At 48.3% G+C, this 18,633-nt stretch overlaps 1 protein-coding gene across 2 annotated transcripts in view; it reads left to right on the top strand.

Moving 5' to 3' along the window:
* Positions 1 to 18,633, top strand: part of LOC126519177 (26S proteasome non-ATPase regulatory subunit 13-like) — a 146,657-nt gene that overhangs the window by 46,333 nt on the left and 81,691 nt on the right. For both annotated transcript variants that reach the window (XM_050168792.3, XM_055065158.2), the window contains 2 exons: positions 3,016 to 3,059; positions 14,854 to 14,940. In XM_050168792.3, the coding sequence (XP_050024749.1) occupies positions 3,016 to 3,059; positions 14,854 to 14,940 (131 nt within the window). The remainder of the gene's footprint in view (positions 1 to 3,015; positions 3,060 to 14,853; positions 14,941 to 18,633) is intronic.

The following is an 18,633-nucleotide window of genomic DNA, read 5'->3' as shown; positions in this document are numbered from 1 at the left end:
GACGTGCCATCGCAGGTAACAAAATCGACAAACAGTCCACTTGCTTCAGCAAAAATTGTTGCCTCAGGGAATATTTTTGCAAGCATTTCTGCTTTCACGTTAGCGCTTGTCGCAAATGCACCAATAACCTGGCTCCATTTTCCAGTAAATGGCACGAACATTGCTACCATGCCGTGGTTGCAGGTTACAGTTTGCCCTTCAGACGTGAAAGGGCCCATGTCGACAAAGCCTTCTATGTGGCCCGAAGGAGTTACCATAAGGTGCTCAGACAGTTTAATTTCATCGACCAAAAGGCCGCCATGTCTATTCATGCTGGTCATATGTTTTGTTCTGAGCTTGAGCTGGTTTAGCACTTTGTGGCTGAACCCAAATCCACTCTTGCAGAGCCTCAGGTAGCGCTTCAATGTACTGTTGCTCGGGAGGGAAATGATGTTATGTCTGCAAAGATGCTCGTACAATTTGGCGCTTTTCGTTTTCATTAGAATACATTCAAGAATCCAATCTTTTGAATAGATGTTTCCTATAGCATTTTTCTTCTTTGCAGCAGAGAAACAGTCATAACACATCCCCGCTGCTTGAGAGGCAAAGTTTCAATCTGTGCTCGCAGGACTTCTTCTGGTTTTGAGGCGTTCTCCTGCTGCATGTTGATCAGCTGGTCTTTGAGGGCTGCAGAGCGAGGTGCCAGTCGTTTGATTCTATTCTTTGCTGCGCGGAGCATCTGTGCCGTACTTGAGACTTTCTTCTTAAGTTCTTCAGCCTTGACTGTCGTGTTAGAAGGGCCTTTCTCAGGTATTGACAGGAGATGCATGCTTGCCCTGAAAACCAAAAACGGCAAATGGGGCAGTTGCCTGATCTGTTAGCAGTGCAGGTGTTAAAAAAATATGATGAAAAATTATTTGCATGACAGTTATAATTACAATCATGCAGCAGTTAAACATACCTTCTGATGGTTCTTTTCCAGCACAGCGCTTGCTAAAGTACATGCCCTCACGGGTGGTCACTTGCAGCTCAAGGCTCTTAGTTAAGTCCGCCTGTGACATGCTGCTAGTTTGCAATGCACCTTTGCAGATACGATACGTGTCAACATTTCGTAGAATTTTCTCAGCTTCCGCACCGCATATGACGTGTCCTTGGTCGACCATTCGGCCACAAAGGTACACTATATATGCGACGCCGAGCGTCCTCGTCTCCGCATCCGGCGAGAAGATCACCACCCTTTCTGATGTTACTTCTTGGTTGGTGTGCATCCTCAATTTGCAGTACAGAACGCCAGTGTAATCGGTAACACGGTGGTAACTCCAGCAGATGGAGGGAACACTCAAAGCCAGTAAATACTCAGGCATACCGGGCTCACGTTGAGACGTTGTCGCGGCAGCTTCATCGGCTTTTGTTTCCGTTTCATGACAATCGGATTGCTCATTACCACACACTTTGGACCTTTTGTTGTAACATGTCACGTTGGCGCTGCTTCGCTTCTTAGGTCGTCTTCGCTGTGCTGACTTTTTTGACAAGTAACTAGGGGCATTTGGCAGCAGCGTCGGCACGGCATTGGGCTGGAGCTCCGGCTTTCCTTGTGGAGTATGCACCTCTTCACCGTTTTTTATGTGCACATAGTCTCGCACAAAAAATACACGATGGGCCGAAATGAAGTTCACGAACCGCACATGTTTCGTCTAGTTTTTTTGTCTTGGCGGTGCAAGTTGCGTTCCCAAATTCGCCGTCTTTCTTCATCTTTTGGCACGGTGAACGACGGCTGCTTTCCTTTTTCCCACTTATATCCTGTTTCACAGCCAGAAGCGAAGCAGTGTCGTTGCCGTTGATGTTTCGACATTCCTATTTCTCACGTGTTCAGCCGACTGCGCGCGAAACAGACTCGAACGGTAGGTTGAAACACCAAAAAACAGTCAATGTCGCGAATTAAGCATGCATGAACAAGCGCTCGAAGCCCTTTATTCTATGGCGAAGCAGCGGAGGGAGCCAGCCCACACGACTACAGCGCCGCCACCAAAATCCGCGTCCCGTCCGCACTCGCCGCCTCGCTGCAATGCATAGGGTGCTCCGGCTCCTGAGCCCACTACTCCCTTCTAGAACACCATAGTGCTATCTTGCGGTCTTCTGCACCATTGCAATGGCTGTGCTTATGGTGACAGGCACACAACTGTGAGAATAATTGATAGTTGGACAATAATGCTGCATAAAATCTCTTTAAATCATTTAACTTTCCTGACGTCTTTAAACACCGTTTTTCATTTAGTGCAAAATTTGTGGTGTGCTTCCGGCTCCTTGCTTTCGAGCATGCTTTCGACGCACATGGTCTCCAAGATGGAGTGTCAAGTGTCGGGGGCCACGCAATCACTTCCACACTGGAAGTTTGCCACAGTTTAAAATAGTTTGGTGGTGCTGAACAAGTATAGAGTGCCTTGATAAAATTTTCATGCAGTTCTTTTTTTCTACTATATATGTCAATTCATTCCCAAACATACTGTACCTTGCTTTTTCAATTACTTTTCCAAAGTCGGAAATATAGAAGTCATTAATTGCAAAAGAATGGGAAGTCTATGGCCATCCATCACATGATCACTGATGATACCGCGCGATTGTCGCACCAAACTACAGGCTCCAACTACGCAGCATTGCCGACACCAAAATCATAGAAGCGCACGCGTAGACAATGTGAAAGCTTTGGGGGGCCTACAATGCACGTCTAAAGTACAAACTTTATGGACGTTCCATGGACATCCAAAGTTTTGTCTGCTGTACGTCTGATGAACGAACTAAATGGATGTTCATTGGACATCCAACACTTTGATGGCATTGTACATCCTTTAGATGTATGTGCATGCAAAGGATGTCCATAGGGCATCCCATTTTTTGCTGGATGTTTGGATCAATGCGGTACATCTATTGGATGTTTGTGGCTATCTGGGGTGTGACTGCAGTGTTGATGAAATTGCTGTTGAGCCACCATGCAGCAATGTCGGTGTGTTGCTAATTTTTTGCACCACTGCATTGCAGACATAGACCAGCGCCTTGGATTCATCACCAAGACCAAGGAGAAGGTGGGTGTAACTATGCGTGTGTACAATGTGTAGTGAGAGTTTGCAGTGTTTGTACACCTGCTTGAAAGGGCCTTGAACTTTAGACAGTGCTGCGAGGGCCCTTAAAACTTATTGGAAATTGATGCATTCCTTGAGCACTACCTGGAAAAGTGCTGTGGGCGTTCCAACAAGTCACAAGACTTTGTGTGTTTATGCTCCCCACAGGCTCAGTGTCATACAGTGCCGCCAGGATGACCAAATCCCTAGTCTCTGCTTGTTCATTGGTTTTCTAGTAAAAACGCGTCATTGTGATGTACCAGCATGCGCTCGTATTGGCTGCTTGACGCAGTGAGCCATCTGATTGGCCTAGCAGATTTTCCGTCGTTTTCTTCATGGCGCTGGAGCTTGCACATGCGCACGCCATTTTGTTTTGCTGTCGCCAATGGAGCAAGCAGTCATAGCACAAGGGTGAATCTCCGCATGGCTGCCATTGGCTGTTTTCCAGCATACACTCTTTCGACGCTAGCGCCAAGGTCCCCTTCAGTTACGGCCCTAACAGCAGGGGGATGCGGAAGCAAAATGGCGGCGCACACGATTGTTTACGTTGTCATGGCAACAAGAACAGCAGCCCTGGGGTGCCTCCTCTCCCAAACGTTTTTCTTTTTGTTTTTAGTGTGCCGACCTGCTCTGCTCCCTTTCCCCCATGCCGTGCGCGCCGCTTACTTTTTTTTTACCTGTACGCAGCGAGTTTTTTTTTTTTTTTTAATCGTATGCGCGCTACGGCGCACCACGTGCCAGCTCGCGACGCCGCGCATTGGCAATGCTTGCGAGCTGGCGCGTAGTGCGCCGTGGACTACGCGTTAGCACGCATGCAGTCTTGCCCATACTTGTATTATACCAGTGTGTGCCGGGACATAAAAAAATTCCACTTCCAACACAGCAGATCTTTGGTCTCGCTTTATTGACTTCGTTTCCTAAAACAAATACTTTTCTTATAACGTGGTGCGATACACGCTGAAAAATGAGCAAAAGTGATAGGTGCATGACATATACAAGAGTACTAAACACAAAAGTTAACAGACGGTGAAATAAAAAGAAAGTGCTAGAAAATGGCAAGGCCGTTTTATATACACACACATATAAAAAAAAGACAAGATTCTTATATAACGCCCTCAAGACCGAAATGTAGACAAAATGGCAAAAACAGTTACACGCAAAATACCTAAAGAATAGAATAAAAATGCTAACATTGAAACTTATCGATAAATGAAACCTATCGAAAACCTAAAGATTTCTAGTGCCCCCGGGCCAGATAACATCACTGCTAAGATACTAAAAGGTACGAAAGAAATTTCCAGTCTAATATTACAAATAATTTTTACCCAGTCCATTACTGATTGTTCACTTCCAAATGACTGGAAGATTAGTAAAGTGGTACCGATATATAAGTCAGGCAGCCACTCTGATCCTTCCAATTATCATCTCATTTCCCTAACGAGTATTCCCTGTAAACTCCTAGAACATATCATATATTCGCAAATAGCATGTCATCTCGGAGATCATTCCTTCTTTTTTCACAATCGGCATGGTTTCCGGCCTGGTTTGCCATGCGATACACAGCTTTTTGAATTTATTATTGAACTTCCCCTCAACTTAGACTCATCACTTCAAACTGACGTCATATACCTAGACTTTGCCAAAGCATTTGACTGTGTTCCCCATCAGCGGCTTTTGACCAAACTTTCATGCCTTGGTCTCGACCCTCTCGCACTGTCGTGGATCAGTTGCTTTCTTACTAATTGATTCCAGTACACAGCTGTTGGAAATCATTGCTCAACCACTGCTAGCCTCGTCTCCGAAGTACCACAGGGGTCCGTCCTCGGTCCCCTTCTCTTTCTCATCTTCATAAACGACCTTCCTAACGGCATATCATCCAATAGCCAACTTTTTGCAGATGACTGAGTAATCTACCGTCGCATTACAGACCCAACCGACTATGCAATGCTCCAAAGAGACTTACATTTATTAGAAACATGGTGTTCCAACTCTTTAACCCTTTGAGGGTTGATTTTTTTCGCCATATGCGACCGCCCAGGGTCGATTTTTTTTTATTGCAGATTTCAATTCTTCTTAGAGACTTATTTCGAAAAAAATTTACCATAATTTTTCTAGGGTGACCGTAAAGTGAGAAAAAAATTTTTTGCATTGGTATATATGCACTCTTCATTCATGAGTAACAACAATAAAAAAGGGAATAAACTTATCAGAATTAAAAATTTTGTGCATTTTTATGCACATAGTTCGAGGCTTTGAAAATCCGCACGCGAGAATATTTCGCAAGTCTCAAATGTTCCTGCTCTTACACTAATACATACGTCCATAACGTAATCAAACTGCATAGGTGCGTGCACTCAAGAAAACTGTTTGGTTGTGTGCCCATCAAAAAAGCAACATGTGTGACAAACTTCTGCTAATGTTCATGTTATCGCCAACCAGCTATGGCAATTAGTTTTCGGGAGATTAAAAAAAAAAAAAGAAATGGAAACGCATGCACGGCGGCATCCTTCTTATGCGCACCCCTGTGAGCACTAAATGAACGAGAAACAAGCGGTAGCCCTTTGAGCGATTAGTAACGAGATAGCCATCAGGTTTTCAAGCGCAAAAAGCCAAAACCGCCTGCGAAACAAAATTCAAACGGCCGCCCGCACACACACGCGCCAATGCGAGAGTGGTAGTATATAGACACACAGGAGCAAACTAGCGCTAAAACAAACCATGCAACGAAAACTGAGAGAGGGAGGCGCGCATAAAAAATTCTTTGTATCCCCACATAGTGGCAGCACATGACAGAAAAGAAAAAGTTAGGAAATTGGCGTGCTTTTTAAACGTACAGATGGCGCCGTAAATATACGGCATCGACCATTTTCGGACTTGTTCGTGGCGTCGTATATCTACGTCATTGACATTCAAAGGCTTAATGAAACTTAACATCTCCAAATGTAAAGTTATGCAGGTATCCGGTAAACACTCTTTAAACTCGACAGACCTATCCACCGTTGAATTGTATCATTATCTCGGTATCACTATTAATAGCAAGCTGACCTGGTCCGACCAATAACAAAATTGGCTACCGACACCAATAAATCACTTGGTTATGCAGGACGTACCCTTACGCTGTGCCCCTCATCCACAAGAAAACTAGCTTATGAAACTTTCATTCGAAGTAAACTTGAATACGCCTCAGCTATTTGGAGCCCGCACCAAGCTTACTTAATATATTAGAATCAATACAAAATCGTGCCACTAGATTCATCACTTCCAGGTACAGCCATGAAGAAAGTGTCAGTGCAATTAAATCATCTGTAGGGCTCGAACCATTGGTGTTACGTCAGAAAATTGCAAAACTGTGCCTTTTGTGGCGACTTTATTATAACTTCCCTGAACTGCATGGAAGGCTTCTAATCCCACCAACCCGTACATCTTGTTGCTTTTTAACTCTTGCAGCATCCAGCGCTTGCATGCTTCAACATTTTCATTTAATCAATTGTTTTTGCCTAGCACCATTGCAGAGTGGAACAATATGAGCACAACCCCATTATCTTCAAGCAGCTGCTTACTGATCACCTTAAACCCTAACCTTATAATGACCTTACTGTGCCTTCATTGTTTTGCGATTGCCGTCTCACATTGTGACTGTTCTGCTGATTTGCTTTTGCATTCTATTCAGTGTGCCTCTTGGCCTTCCTTTTTTTTTTTTATACGAATCTGCAGGCCGAGTTTTGTAAGAATTTGTCACCATATCTTTGTTTCTATCCTTATCTTCTGTACCCCCCTCCCTTATGTAATAACCCGACAAGGGTCCTTGAGGGAAAATACATGATGATGATGATGATAGTTTGATTGGCAGCCATACCAAAAAAAAGAAAGAGCTTACTCATAAACCTGCATGAAAGTATATGAAATGAGTGACATGTTCATTACTACTGATCAAAATGAAAAAGACATGGCAGAACAAAAATCACATTGCTCACTGTGCTCGTCGGTGTTTATTGTGGTGCGGTGACCAATGTTGCCTACTGAGCTTGGCAGGCCAACGAAGATTATGCCCGAGGGGGCATCACATGTTTGTTACACCCCATTACCCCCAGTTTTTTTGCTGACAACAAACGTCAAAGTTCAAAGTGCGAGGCTCTGCCTCCACCTTAGCCGGGTCGATGGTGCGTGCTACCCAGGCAAGTAACGGTCCGGTGGCCTCCGCTATCAAGTACTCTGCCTGGGCGCCGGTGTTGACGGGCTGGGTGTGGCAACGCCGCGTGCTGCCTGAGACAGCCTCGCTCCATCCGGAGGGTCCGCAGTGGTCGGCCTTGTGAGTGGTGACGGGCTCGACACCGACCCAACGGGCGCCGCACCACTGGCAACGCTTGCCAGTGGTGGGCGATGCTCCACTGGAAGCGACTGGTGCTGCCGCCAGTCCTCCTGCGGGCTGGAACTTGGAAGTGGCAGTTGAGGATGCTGGCCAGGTCCCGAGGCGAGGCCTAACATGGTCATCGTGTCTGTGCCACGTGGCCCCATCTGGCATGTGGATGAGCAGTGATGAGGTGCTGGCAGGGGCTACCACCTGAGACAGGACTGGGTCTCGGCTAGTCGCTTGCAATACCGCAGATGTGGAGAGCACCTCCGGGTATGCATGCTCCAGCATGAACACTTCAGCAGGTTCTGGAAGAGCATCAGGCACCTCTGGCAGGGACAGGCGGCTTAGGGCATCAGCAGGCCCCAGGTCCTTTCCCGGACGGTAAACTAGCTGGTAACTGTAAGCTGCCAACCTCAATGCCCAGCGTACCACTCGAGGTGATGCCTGCACAGGAACTGCCTTGTCAGGCCCCAGCAGCCCCAACAGCGGCTTGTGGTCCATCACCGCCTCGAACTTCTGGCCCCACAGATACTGGTGGAAGCGTTTGACACCAAACATGAGGGCCAAATCTTCCTTGTCCAGCTGGCTGTAGCATTGCTCTGCAGCATGAAGCCGACGAGAAGCAAACGACACAGGCTGTTCCTGGCCATCTTTGTCTCGATGTGCCAGGACGGCTCCCACGCCATATGGTGATACATCTACGGTCAGGACAGGCTTGGCAGGATGCACTAGTACTGGAGCCTTGGTGATTAGCTCCTTGCTGCGCGTGAAGGCCCGCACCTGCTCCTTCTTCCAGACCCATTGCTGACCATCTCAAAGCAGAAGATGGAGCGGCTGTAGATGCTCCGGCAGGTTTGGCAGGAAACGCCCATGGAAGTTGATGAGGCCGACGTAGCTCTAAAGCTCCTTCTTGTTCTGGGGCTTAGGCACCTTGAGCACAGCATCAGCTTTGCGGGCAGACGGGGCTAGGCCAGCCTGGGAAATGACATGTCCCAAGTACTCAACACTGGGGGCCACGAAAATGCACTTTTCCAGCTTGAGCGTGAGGCTGGCGTCCTGCAGCCATGCCATGACGTTGTGCAGGTTCTGCAGGTGGTCCCCGTCATTGCTGCCAGTAACCAGGATGTCGTCCAAGTACACATCCACGTGCCTCATGCCCCTGAAGAGGTTGTCCGCCTTCCTGTGAAATGTGGCTAGGGCTGAGGCCATGCCAAACGTTAAGCGCGTGTACTGCAAGAGCCCTAAAGTTGTCGATATTGTGACATACTTCTGAGAGGCATCCTGGAGCACCAGCTGCTGGTAAGCATCCCTGAGGTCGAGCTTGGTAAACTTCTGTCCACCGGACAATGCTGACCAGAGATCTTCAATCCGGGGCAGCAGGTACTTCTCGACAGTAGCGATGGGGTTGATGGTAACCTTGAAATCCCCGCAGATCCTGACACTGCCATCTCGCTTGAGGACTGGTACGATGGGAGCGGCCTATTCAGATGTCTTGACAGGCACCAGGATGCCCTCTCGCTGTAACCGTTGCAGCTCCTGGGTGACCCCATCCTTCAGGGCGAACGGCAGTAGGCGAGGCTTGAAAAAACGTGGCTGGGCTCCTTCAGGTACATAGATGCCAGCCGTCGTGCCAGCAAATGTGCCCACCCCTGGCTGGAACAGGGACTTGAACTTGGTCAGGAGGCTGGGTACATCTTTCACCACATGCAAACTGGCTTCCTGGTACTCTGGCAGACGAACACCCAGTGCATGAATCCGGTTTTGGCCCAGCAGCGTCTGCGATGACCCCTTGGTTACGTAAAGGGGAAGGGTTGCCTCAATGTCGGCAAAGCGAACGCAGACGAGTGCCTGACCTGGAAGAGCTGCCCGAAGTAGCTGCGCACCATCACGCCCGAAGCCTCGACCGACACGCCGGGGAAGGTACGCTTGAACCGTTTCCCGGCCACTACCGACACGCTGGCCCCTGTGTCCAGCTCCATGGAAATGGGGTGCCCGCAGATTTCGATGGTCAGCATGTACGGTGGCACAGACGAAGGTACAAGGCCTGTTTGCCACATGTCGAAAATCGGCGGGTCCTCGGCCACGACGTGGAGCCTGGCCGCAGAAGAACTTGAGCCTGCTGCTGCACGCCGTCGCCGCGTGCCCTTGCGACGGCTACCTTGGACGCGGGCTTGTTTGGAATCTGGGCTTGAAGCAGGCCGCTGCTGCTGCTTGCTGTTCATCATCCCCCTTCGGCATACACGTGTCAGGTGCCCAGTCTCCCTGCACATGAAGCATTGTGCTTGAGAGAACTCGCACTGTGAGGGGAAATGGGCACCTCCGCAGCCACCGCAGGTGCCCTTTGGTGCCAACTTGTTGACCGCCGCTTCCGCCGACGTGAGCCAGTTGCACGCGAAACCTCGCCGACATCCTTGGCGGCAGCTTCCATTGCTAGCGCTGCCTTCACGGCGTTGTCCAGTGAGGGGTTGGGAAGCTCCAGGAGTCACGTCTGCGTGGCGGTGTTGTTGATGCCGCAGACGAAACGGTCCCAGAGTAGCGAGTCCAGTTGGTCCCCGAAAACGCAGGCACTCGCTAACCCTCGTAGCGCAGCAACGAACTGCCCGAGGCTTCTCCTTTCCGGTGGCTCTGGTTGTTGAAACGGAAACGCACAAAAGAAGAGGTGAGGCGTGCAGACAGGACACAAGAGTAGACAAGTAGACAACACGAACGCCGGCGTTCCTGTTGTCCACTTGTCTACTCTTGTGTCCTGTCTGCACGCCTCACCTCTTTTTTTGCATAATGAATCCTTACTAACTAGCTCAACCTTCTGTTGTTTTAGGAAACGCACCATTAGTGTGGATGGTGCTGGGTTGAAATGCCAGCGTATTATGGTGAGCAGCTCACCCAGCGTCTTAACATGCGGCGTGGCTGGCTTGAGAAGGTCGAGCAGGAGACAGAAGACGCGGGTCCCTCATCTGGCCAGGAAAATGTCCCGCTGTTTGGTCTCAGGTGTGTTGTTTGCCTGGAAGAACACATGGACTTGTTCCTCGTAAATTGGCCAGGCGGACCCATCTGCCTCAAACGGCTCGAGACTTCCGTACAGTGGCGTGGCGGCAGCAACGTGGGGGCCGATCACGGCGCGTGGGACGATCCGTGGGTACTCGTCGCCAGTGCCACGATCCACGCGGGTTTGTGAACAAGGGAGGGCTCGAGGCACCCTTTGCTAGACGGACGCTCCGCAGCATGGTGGTGATGAACGATGACTGACTGCCGAGCAGCTGTGCTCGTTGGTGTTTATTGTGGTGCGGTGACCAATGTTGCCTACCAAGCCTGGCGGGCCAACGAAGATTATGCCCGAAGGGGCATCACTTGCTTGTTACAGACTTGGCACAGAAAAACAAGTTATAGACCAGGTGACAATGAGGAGGAACATCTATTTGTCAGCTTTCTCTACCAGCAAGAGGGAAGTGTTGCATAATCAAGGTGCAACGACGTCCGGAGGCTAATAGAGCACACAGATGGACAGGGCTGTGTTCGTGTACATGCACCTTTTGATGTCCTTGGGTCTGTGCATTCACCTGTTGTCTTTAGGCACCCGGAAGAACCTTGCAGGGCTTGTTCTTGAGATATTTGTGCACCACTGCACGATGCACGAGCGGTACGAGTCGTGAAATCAGTGAAACATTGCGGAGCACAAGCACACAGCTACCTAGGACCACAAAACTGACGAAACTACCCGCACCGGTCAATGTACAGCAGTGCACTCTTCCCGATAACAGCAGATAACGAAACATGAAACGTCATGCAGCGGGCCAAGCTGGCACCAGGCCAGCGAGGCCGCACGGCGAGGGCGCTGAGACAGTCGAAGGTGAGTTAGTTGCAAGGGAATTTCGAGGGAGTTGAGGGCAGAGGAGTTGGGGGTGAGGAGGACTCGGCCACGTGGATCGGCGCGCATGCGCGTGACGATCTACGAGGCCATGCAAAGGAAACGGATTTTCGGCTTCGCCCTCCTCACAGATGGTGCCGATTACCTCTGCCACCGAAGCCGGGGAGTTTCCCACCGCGGATCATAGCTCAAGAAGGGAAGAAGTTCCGCAGCAAGCACAAATTTGGGAAGTGGATAAAGCGGTCGTTGGCCGAAAAGTTCAAGAAGTGCCCCACAACAACTGAGGATGCCCAATGGTGGACATGCCGTGCTCGGTGGTACGGTCGCCAAGCCGGCCAAGCTCCTCGCGCTAGGCCTAACGGACGCCGGCCCAGTGAAGCTATTGGCTACCGACAGAACCACGGACAGCGGTCGTGTGCACCACAACACGCAAATTCTGCAAGCTCTGCAGCTACAAGACATCCGAGAAAAAGCAGCAATGAAACTTTAGCAGATGTCATCCCTTCCAGCGATGGAACGAAAACAAAGCTTCCTCGTTGAACGTGTCGATGCCACGGCTCCCCCGCCTGATGCTACGACATTCACAATTGTGAGCTTGGAGTCAGTGAATTCATTGCTGACGTTTGTGAATTACAAAATCTGCAACGGCGGCGTGAGAATCTTCAAAGGTGAGCTGGATCATGGCCTTGCATCAAGCTGCTATTTGTGTGCGAACTCTGTGGCGTGACGACGTTGAGGTGGAGTTCGGCCTGCATCGATGGAGACCAAAAAATAAACCAGTTCAGTGTGAACGTGCTCACAGCACGTGCTATGCAAGCTACGGGAAACGGGCAAATCATGCGAAATGACGTCTTTGCAACAATGAACATTGCACATCACGGCCTGCATATGAAAGCATGACACACGTGCGTGAAGACGAAGTTGATGCCCGCTGCTACCCACGCTGCTGAGAAACTGACAAGCGAGTGTGCATGTTCGGTTCGCGAACTCTACGCAGAACTAAACCTAAACTATCCAGGCAACATTGCGGTGTCTGACGACGGGTCCTGGATGACTTGGGGACATTCATAACGCATCGGCACCGTTATCGAGCTCTTCAGCGGCGTTCTTTTGGACTATGTTGTCCTGAGTAACTTTGGTGCTGGGTGGGAATCGGGCCCAAAGGAAGGTGACCCCTCTCACGAAAAGTAGCAAAGGTATATGTGCCAGAAAAATACAGCAAAGAAAGCTGGCAAGATGGAAGGCTGCGCTTATCTTGTTCAGGAGGTCCCTGGAGCGACGCAACCTCCGATACAGAACTATGCCATCGGATGGAGACACCCACCCGAAGACAAGGTATATGGCTACATTCCCATTGAGAAAGAGGACTGTGTCAACCACGTAATGAAGCGGATGAGAACTACTCTGTGCAACTTGGTCGCTAAGTACAAAAGCCTTGGCCCGGAGAGCCTCAGAGGGAAAGTCTGGCTGACCGGCGATCTCATGAATAAATTGAGTTCGTATTGGGCCCTGAAGACGCACATAAATGTCGATGCCATGCAGGGGGCTGTGATGGCCACATAACCATCATATCACTTTCAGTGATACAGTGGCCAACCATACCTTTTGCCCAACAAGGCCCAACTCTTGGTGTTGGCAGAACGCTGCAGAGGCTGGGGGCGAGCCTTCACCAAAACATCCCTGTAGCTTGCCTCCTCACGCCTCTAAGGCCCTGCTTCCTGTATACCAGAGACTTTCTGATAAGAAGTTGCTTCAGCGCTTTCTACGTGGCAAAACGCAGAACAGCAATGAGTGCTTGCACTCCACCGTATGGACCCAAGGAGGACATGCCTCATTGTTCAGCGTCGAAGTTGTGGTAGTTGAGGCAGTTATGAAGTTTTATGCAGGCAATGAAAGAAGCTCTGCAGACATATTGAAAGAACTTGGGCTGAACCCGAGCTCCCTCAGTACAAAGCGCATGACCGAAAAAGATGACCGTCGTTTTGTTGCATCAGCACGCAAGCGCTCATGAGCCGAAAACCTGCAGCTGACCTAGTAAAAGAGGCACGTCAGTGCAGCCAAGCAGTCGGACTATATTCGCGGGGCTTACTAGTCAGTTCTTGCTGTAAATATGGAAGTAGCTATTACTGCATAGCACTGAGTAAAGTTTCTTTCTTTAGTACGCGTCCTCGCAAATGTTCCGTACGATTCACACACCGAGCATTTATTTGACAAGATTAAAATTATCGCAGTGCACGAAATCTATAGACGTCGACTTTTGCAGACGTTTTATCACATGAACAGGAAAAGCGATCTATCCCTTGTTAAATTATCATGTTTAGAAGAAAGTGTCCCCTCACGTTTCACAAGAAACACCGAACCGTGGACAGTGCACCGTTTTAGAACTAATTACAGCTCATAAATGCTAAAAAACAACTTACCAAGGCTTTTAAATGCTTACAACAAATCTGGAATGGATATATGTGCCCTTACTCCATCAGAATTTTCTCGACTTATTCAGCTGGACTAATATTCATGTTTATACGGTCAGCTATTTCCGAAGTCATATTAGATGAGTTTACAGCTTTTTGTACACATTGCCATTATCCCTCAAGAGAAAAGTGTACAGTAGCTGTGCCTTACCAGTACTCACCTATAGGGCAGAAACCTGGAGGCTTACGAAAAGGGTTCTGCTTAAATTGAGGATGACGCAATGAGCTATGGAAAGAAGAACGATGGGTGTAACGTTAAGGGATACGAAAAGAGCAGACTGGGTGAGGGAACAAGCGCGAGTTAAAGACATCTTAGTTGAAATCAATAAAAAGAAATGGGCGTGGGCAGGACATGTAATGAGGAGGGAAGATAACCCATGTGCATTAAGGGTTACTGACTGGATTCCAAGAGAAGGGAAGCGTAGCAGGGGGTGGCCGAAATTTAGGTGGGCGGGTGAGATTAAGAAGTTTGCAGGGACGACATGGCCACAATTGGCACATGACCGGGGTAGTTGGAGAACTATGGGAGAGGCCTTTGCCCTGCAGTGGGCGTAACCAGGCTGATGATGATGATGCAGTTTCATCAGATTTGATCAAGAAATAACATAGGCTAGCTCTACAACCCATGTCCCTCCTTAATGAGTGAAGCCAAAATCCTTCCCAGTTATCAGACAAAATACTGACACGTGCGAATGGCACCATTGAATAGAAGCAACAAGCATCCCATCTGCACTGTGCAGAATATTCAGCCTTGAAGGATTCACTGTGTGGAGAAAGCAGCAATTTTAAGCTGTGTCGCCGTGTTGTCAGTGGACAGAGAGCGAAAACAGTGCAAGGCTTATCCAGCAGATGACAGCTCGGTCCCCATTTTTATCTTCGCTCTACACTCACTGCTTGCTGCAGATCCACTTGTAACAACTCATTAGCTCTCTTGCTCGCTTGTCACAGGAGGCGAGGAAAAGGGCGAGATGATACAGCTAGGTTACTGTGCACTTCACTGCACTTACTCTCAAATTGGGTAGGTGATTGTTGTTTGCTCATGTGATGTCTCCACATTGGTGTGTGCAGGTGAAAGCGGACCCTGAAGCTGTCGTCCTCTGCAATGTGCTCTATGGTCAGAACAAGCTGGCTGCCAAAGACATGGCGAGCGTTAAGGTCAGAGACATTCTTTCCTGCAATTTCTCAGGCCTTGCAAATATTCCTGAAGCCAGTGCGACTCTAGAAAGGTGCAGGGTCAACTTTGTTTTATTGAAGATTTAAATTCTGCAGGGTGACTTATGTTGAGCAAAAAAAAGCTAGCAAATAATTTTTAGGTGACATTAAAGGGCCCCTCACCAAGTCTCGCCATTTTGAGCTGACAAGCGCTGTGCATATAATGTGCGTTAATGATCGTGTCTGCTAAGTATTACAATGCTGCGCACCACGGAAAGAGCTGAAATTTCAAACCTAATGCTGTTTGCTCTTCTCCTCGTGGTGCCGTGCTCCAGGCTGGAGAGTCGACACACAAGTGCACCTAAGTACGTAACAGTGCTATGACATCGCTCATGGTGGCATGTGACGTGGAGAATTATTCAAGGCAACATCTGTTATTTGTGTCATCTGTTGCTTCAATAGATGTATTAAAGCTTAGAAAAATAATAAAACACAAACCGAATGTCTGCATGTTTTTGTTTTACTTCGCAACGCAGCAGGAGAGATGTACATACTTCCATTTCATCTGCTTGTTCCCACGTCTTGCAGTCACGTGCGCAGACAATGAACCTGTCATTTCCTACTGTGTTCAAGCGTGCAATCATGCTCTGTGATGCGCTTGTGTTTGCCATCAGTATTCATGTAGCACTGACTTATACCGCTAGTCAGGTGTCCTCGTGCACAGCGCACAAAGTTGTGTGCTGCGCGAAACTAGACAAAAAACAGTTCACACACCATGTTGTCAGCGGAAGTGTGCTGGACAGCAAAAAAAGCAAAGGAAAAAAAGTTAAGGCGGTGCTCGTAACGCACGCGTCACGCGATCCTCGACCTCCGGTATGTGCGAACGCAGGGAAGGAATTTCACTTGCGGAGGCTAGACGGAATGAGTGGAGAGAGTGTCTCTCTTGGCTATGGTGCTTGCCTCCTGAAGTCATGGGTTTATGGCACTGAAATATTTCTGTCTCGGCTATTAATGAACCAATTTGAAAAATTATTGCAGCAGAACGTTCCCTAGAGGGCACATAACAACTTCCAGCATATAACCAAAATTTGTTATGTGGCTTGATGAGGGGCCCTTTAAAGCAACAAGAGCTATTAATGGGTGTGAGGTGAGTACTTAAGGGGGGACGCGGGTCTTGAAATGGAAAAAAATGGCAAAAAAGTTGATTTTCGGAAAAGTGCATTTTCGCTACATTTATACATTCGAGAATCCCTCCGCGAAATCTAGAACCTAAATCTAATCGGAAAATAATAAAAAATCGCGCTTAAAGGGGCCAGGGTGAACACGAAATCAGCAAAATTTGGTCAAAAATGTTCAAACTTCGCGCTGTCGCCATTTGCGAACGTGGTGGCCGATGGCCGCCATCTTGTGCTTGTTTTGTAGCTGTTTTCTTTGTGCGCAATTTGCACCATTTCAACATGGCATCGGTGAAGGGAAACCGACGCTATCGTGTCATTTCTGAAGGATGCGTCCGTGCCACCGATTGGCCAAAGTGCGCACACCCCCTGCGCGCCTCGCTCCTATTGGTCCGGCGCTCTTTGGCGCTCGCTCGACCGCTCTTGCGTTTCGCTACGTTTGTTTATCTCTGGTTTCATTGTGCCGCTGTCTACGTTTGTTCAGCTGCTTGCTTCGCGACGTTTGATAAGGTGCTCATTTCGCTGCCCGGATGGCTGGAAAAGATAGATTTCTCAAGGTTACTACGTGTCAAGCGGCTGTGGAATGCGTGACGGAAGGCGGCTAGGCCTGTCATACTCGCGGAGTTGCCGGTTGCTGGTCTGCCTGGACATTCTACCGGATCGAGTTCCGAGCTGCAAACTGGCACGTCTAGCGTCAACGCTTCGTCCGCCCATGCCACGCGTGTTGGCACAGATCGTGCAGGCACCGTTTCCTTCGCGATTGAAGAAAGTAGCGAGCGCGCAGCGAGCGTTGGAAAACGTGCCTGGCGTCGCAGTCTGCAATAGAATGAAAGTTCAAGCTGCAGGGTGTCGACAGGAGAGAGGACGTCAACGACAGCAGAACTGAATTTGCAATCGTGGATTTATTCGTCGTTCAAGAGTTCCTTGGACTCGTGCTGTGTCCCGGGTGCGGCTAGAAAGTGGTGATGCTTTCAAGGACCCTGCCAAGGAGTACGGGCTCTCAGCAATGTTCTGACAATGTTCTGTCGTCACAATGCTGCGAGAGCAAAGGGAGAGCCTGAACCTAGGCACCACAACAACTTCCCAGAACATGTGGCAGAAGCAATGCTGCCTGTATATATGCGGCTATCTGAAAAAAACCCCGCTCCAGAGATACCAGCGAGGCAAGACACGGAATTCAAATGAGAGCCTTCACTCAGTGATTTGGAGTGTCTCAAAGGAACAGCATGCATCTCTCTTTGCCGTGGAAGCTGCTGTTGGGGAAGCTGTCCTACGCTTCAACACTGGGAACCTGCTTACGTCCACTGCAATTCTACAGCAACTACACGTGAATATTCCTGTCACTGCATCTCAGCGAGCAAAGGAGAAAGATGGCCATCGAAGTGACAACTCCAGGAAGAAGCCTCCTTTAGCGCAAGGAAGCTGGCCAAAAAGCGGCATAAAGATAGGATGCATCCACATTATGCCCCTGGTGAATTTCCTTGAGATTTTATTGGTATGTTCTCAATAAAGATGTTGCAGAATGTTTTTCCTTGATTTCTCAAAACGACAATTGTGACAGACTTCCAATTTTGCAGGTAAAATAGCTTCTGTCCTATTTCAGCTATAAGCATAATCTTTTTTTTTGCCAGAAAGAGAAATATATGCAGTAAGCAATATGCACCTTTTCAAAGCAGTACTTTTTTCATAAAGTTTTTGAAATGGGTCACATGCTTGACATGTCAAGATGGCATTTTTTTCTCACAACTTTGATGAGCTCTAACTCTTGCTCAGATTAGCCTGGAACATTGATGAATACCTTATGACACTCCCTGAACATTCTAGATAATCTTTATACTCAAATTACTATGATATGGTTTTCTGTTTAGATGCTAATTTTGCTCCAAACAAAGGACCCAGCTTATACAATGCTTTTAGAGTATATCAGAAACTACTTATCCTATGGCAAAGTTAATTATATTTTTAGAATCTGCATATTAAAATACACAAAGTGTGAAAATTTCGTTCAGATCTGTCCACAAATAAAAAAGTAGTATTTCAAGTGTAGCCTGCCCCATTAACTTCTGTCCAAATAAGAGTATGAATTGGTTCTCACCATGGTTAATACTTCACTATGTGGATATACATGTACAGTAAACTTTTCTTACAATATTGTAACGAGTGACGTATGAAGAACACAGTAGCAATACTGTGAAAGACAAAACTAACTTTTATTGGGTGAACCTGTGCCCACAAAGACAGGCTACACTTAAAGAACGGCGACAACGGCGAACACAGTCGGCGATCATCAAAATGTGATCAGCGAGTCAAGCGCGCCGGCTTTTGTAGATCAGTCATGGAATGTTCCAGAGTAATCGCTGGGACCTGCATGCTTTCCACAAAGTTCTAAGCTACTCACGTCGCGCATGCATGCAATCAGATAACACAAGGTTCGGCGACAACAGACAGCGGATAGAAGCATCAATAACATTGTAGAAACTTCCGATACATGTAGACGCGTCCTGCGCTGAGTGATACCATT

Source organism: Dermacentor andersoni, chromosome 10 (assembly GCF_023375885.2).
Source record: "Dermacentor andersoni chromosome 10, qqDerAnde1_hic_scaffold, whole genome shotgun sequence".
NCBI classification, from domain to species: Eukaryota; Metazoa; Arthropoda; class Arachnida; order Ixodida; family Ixodidae; genus Dermacentor; species Dermacentor andersoni.
This window is presented reverse-complemented; position numbering and strand designations above follow the sequence as displayed.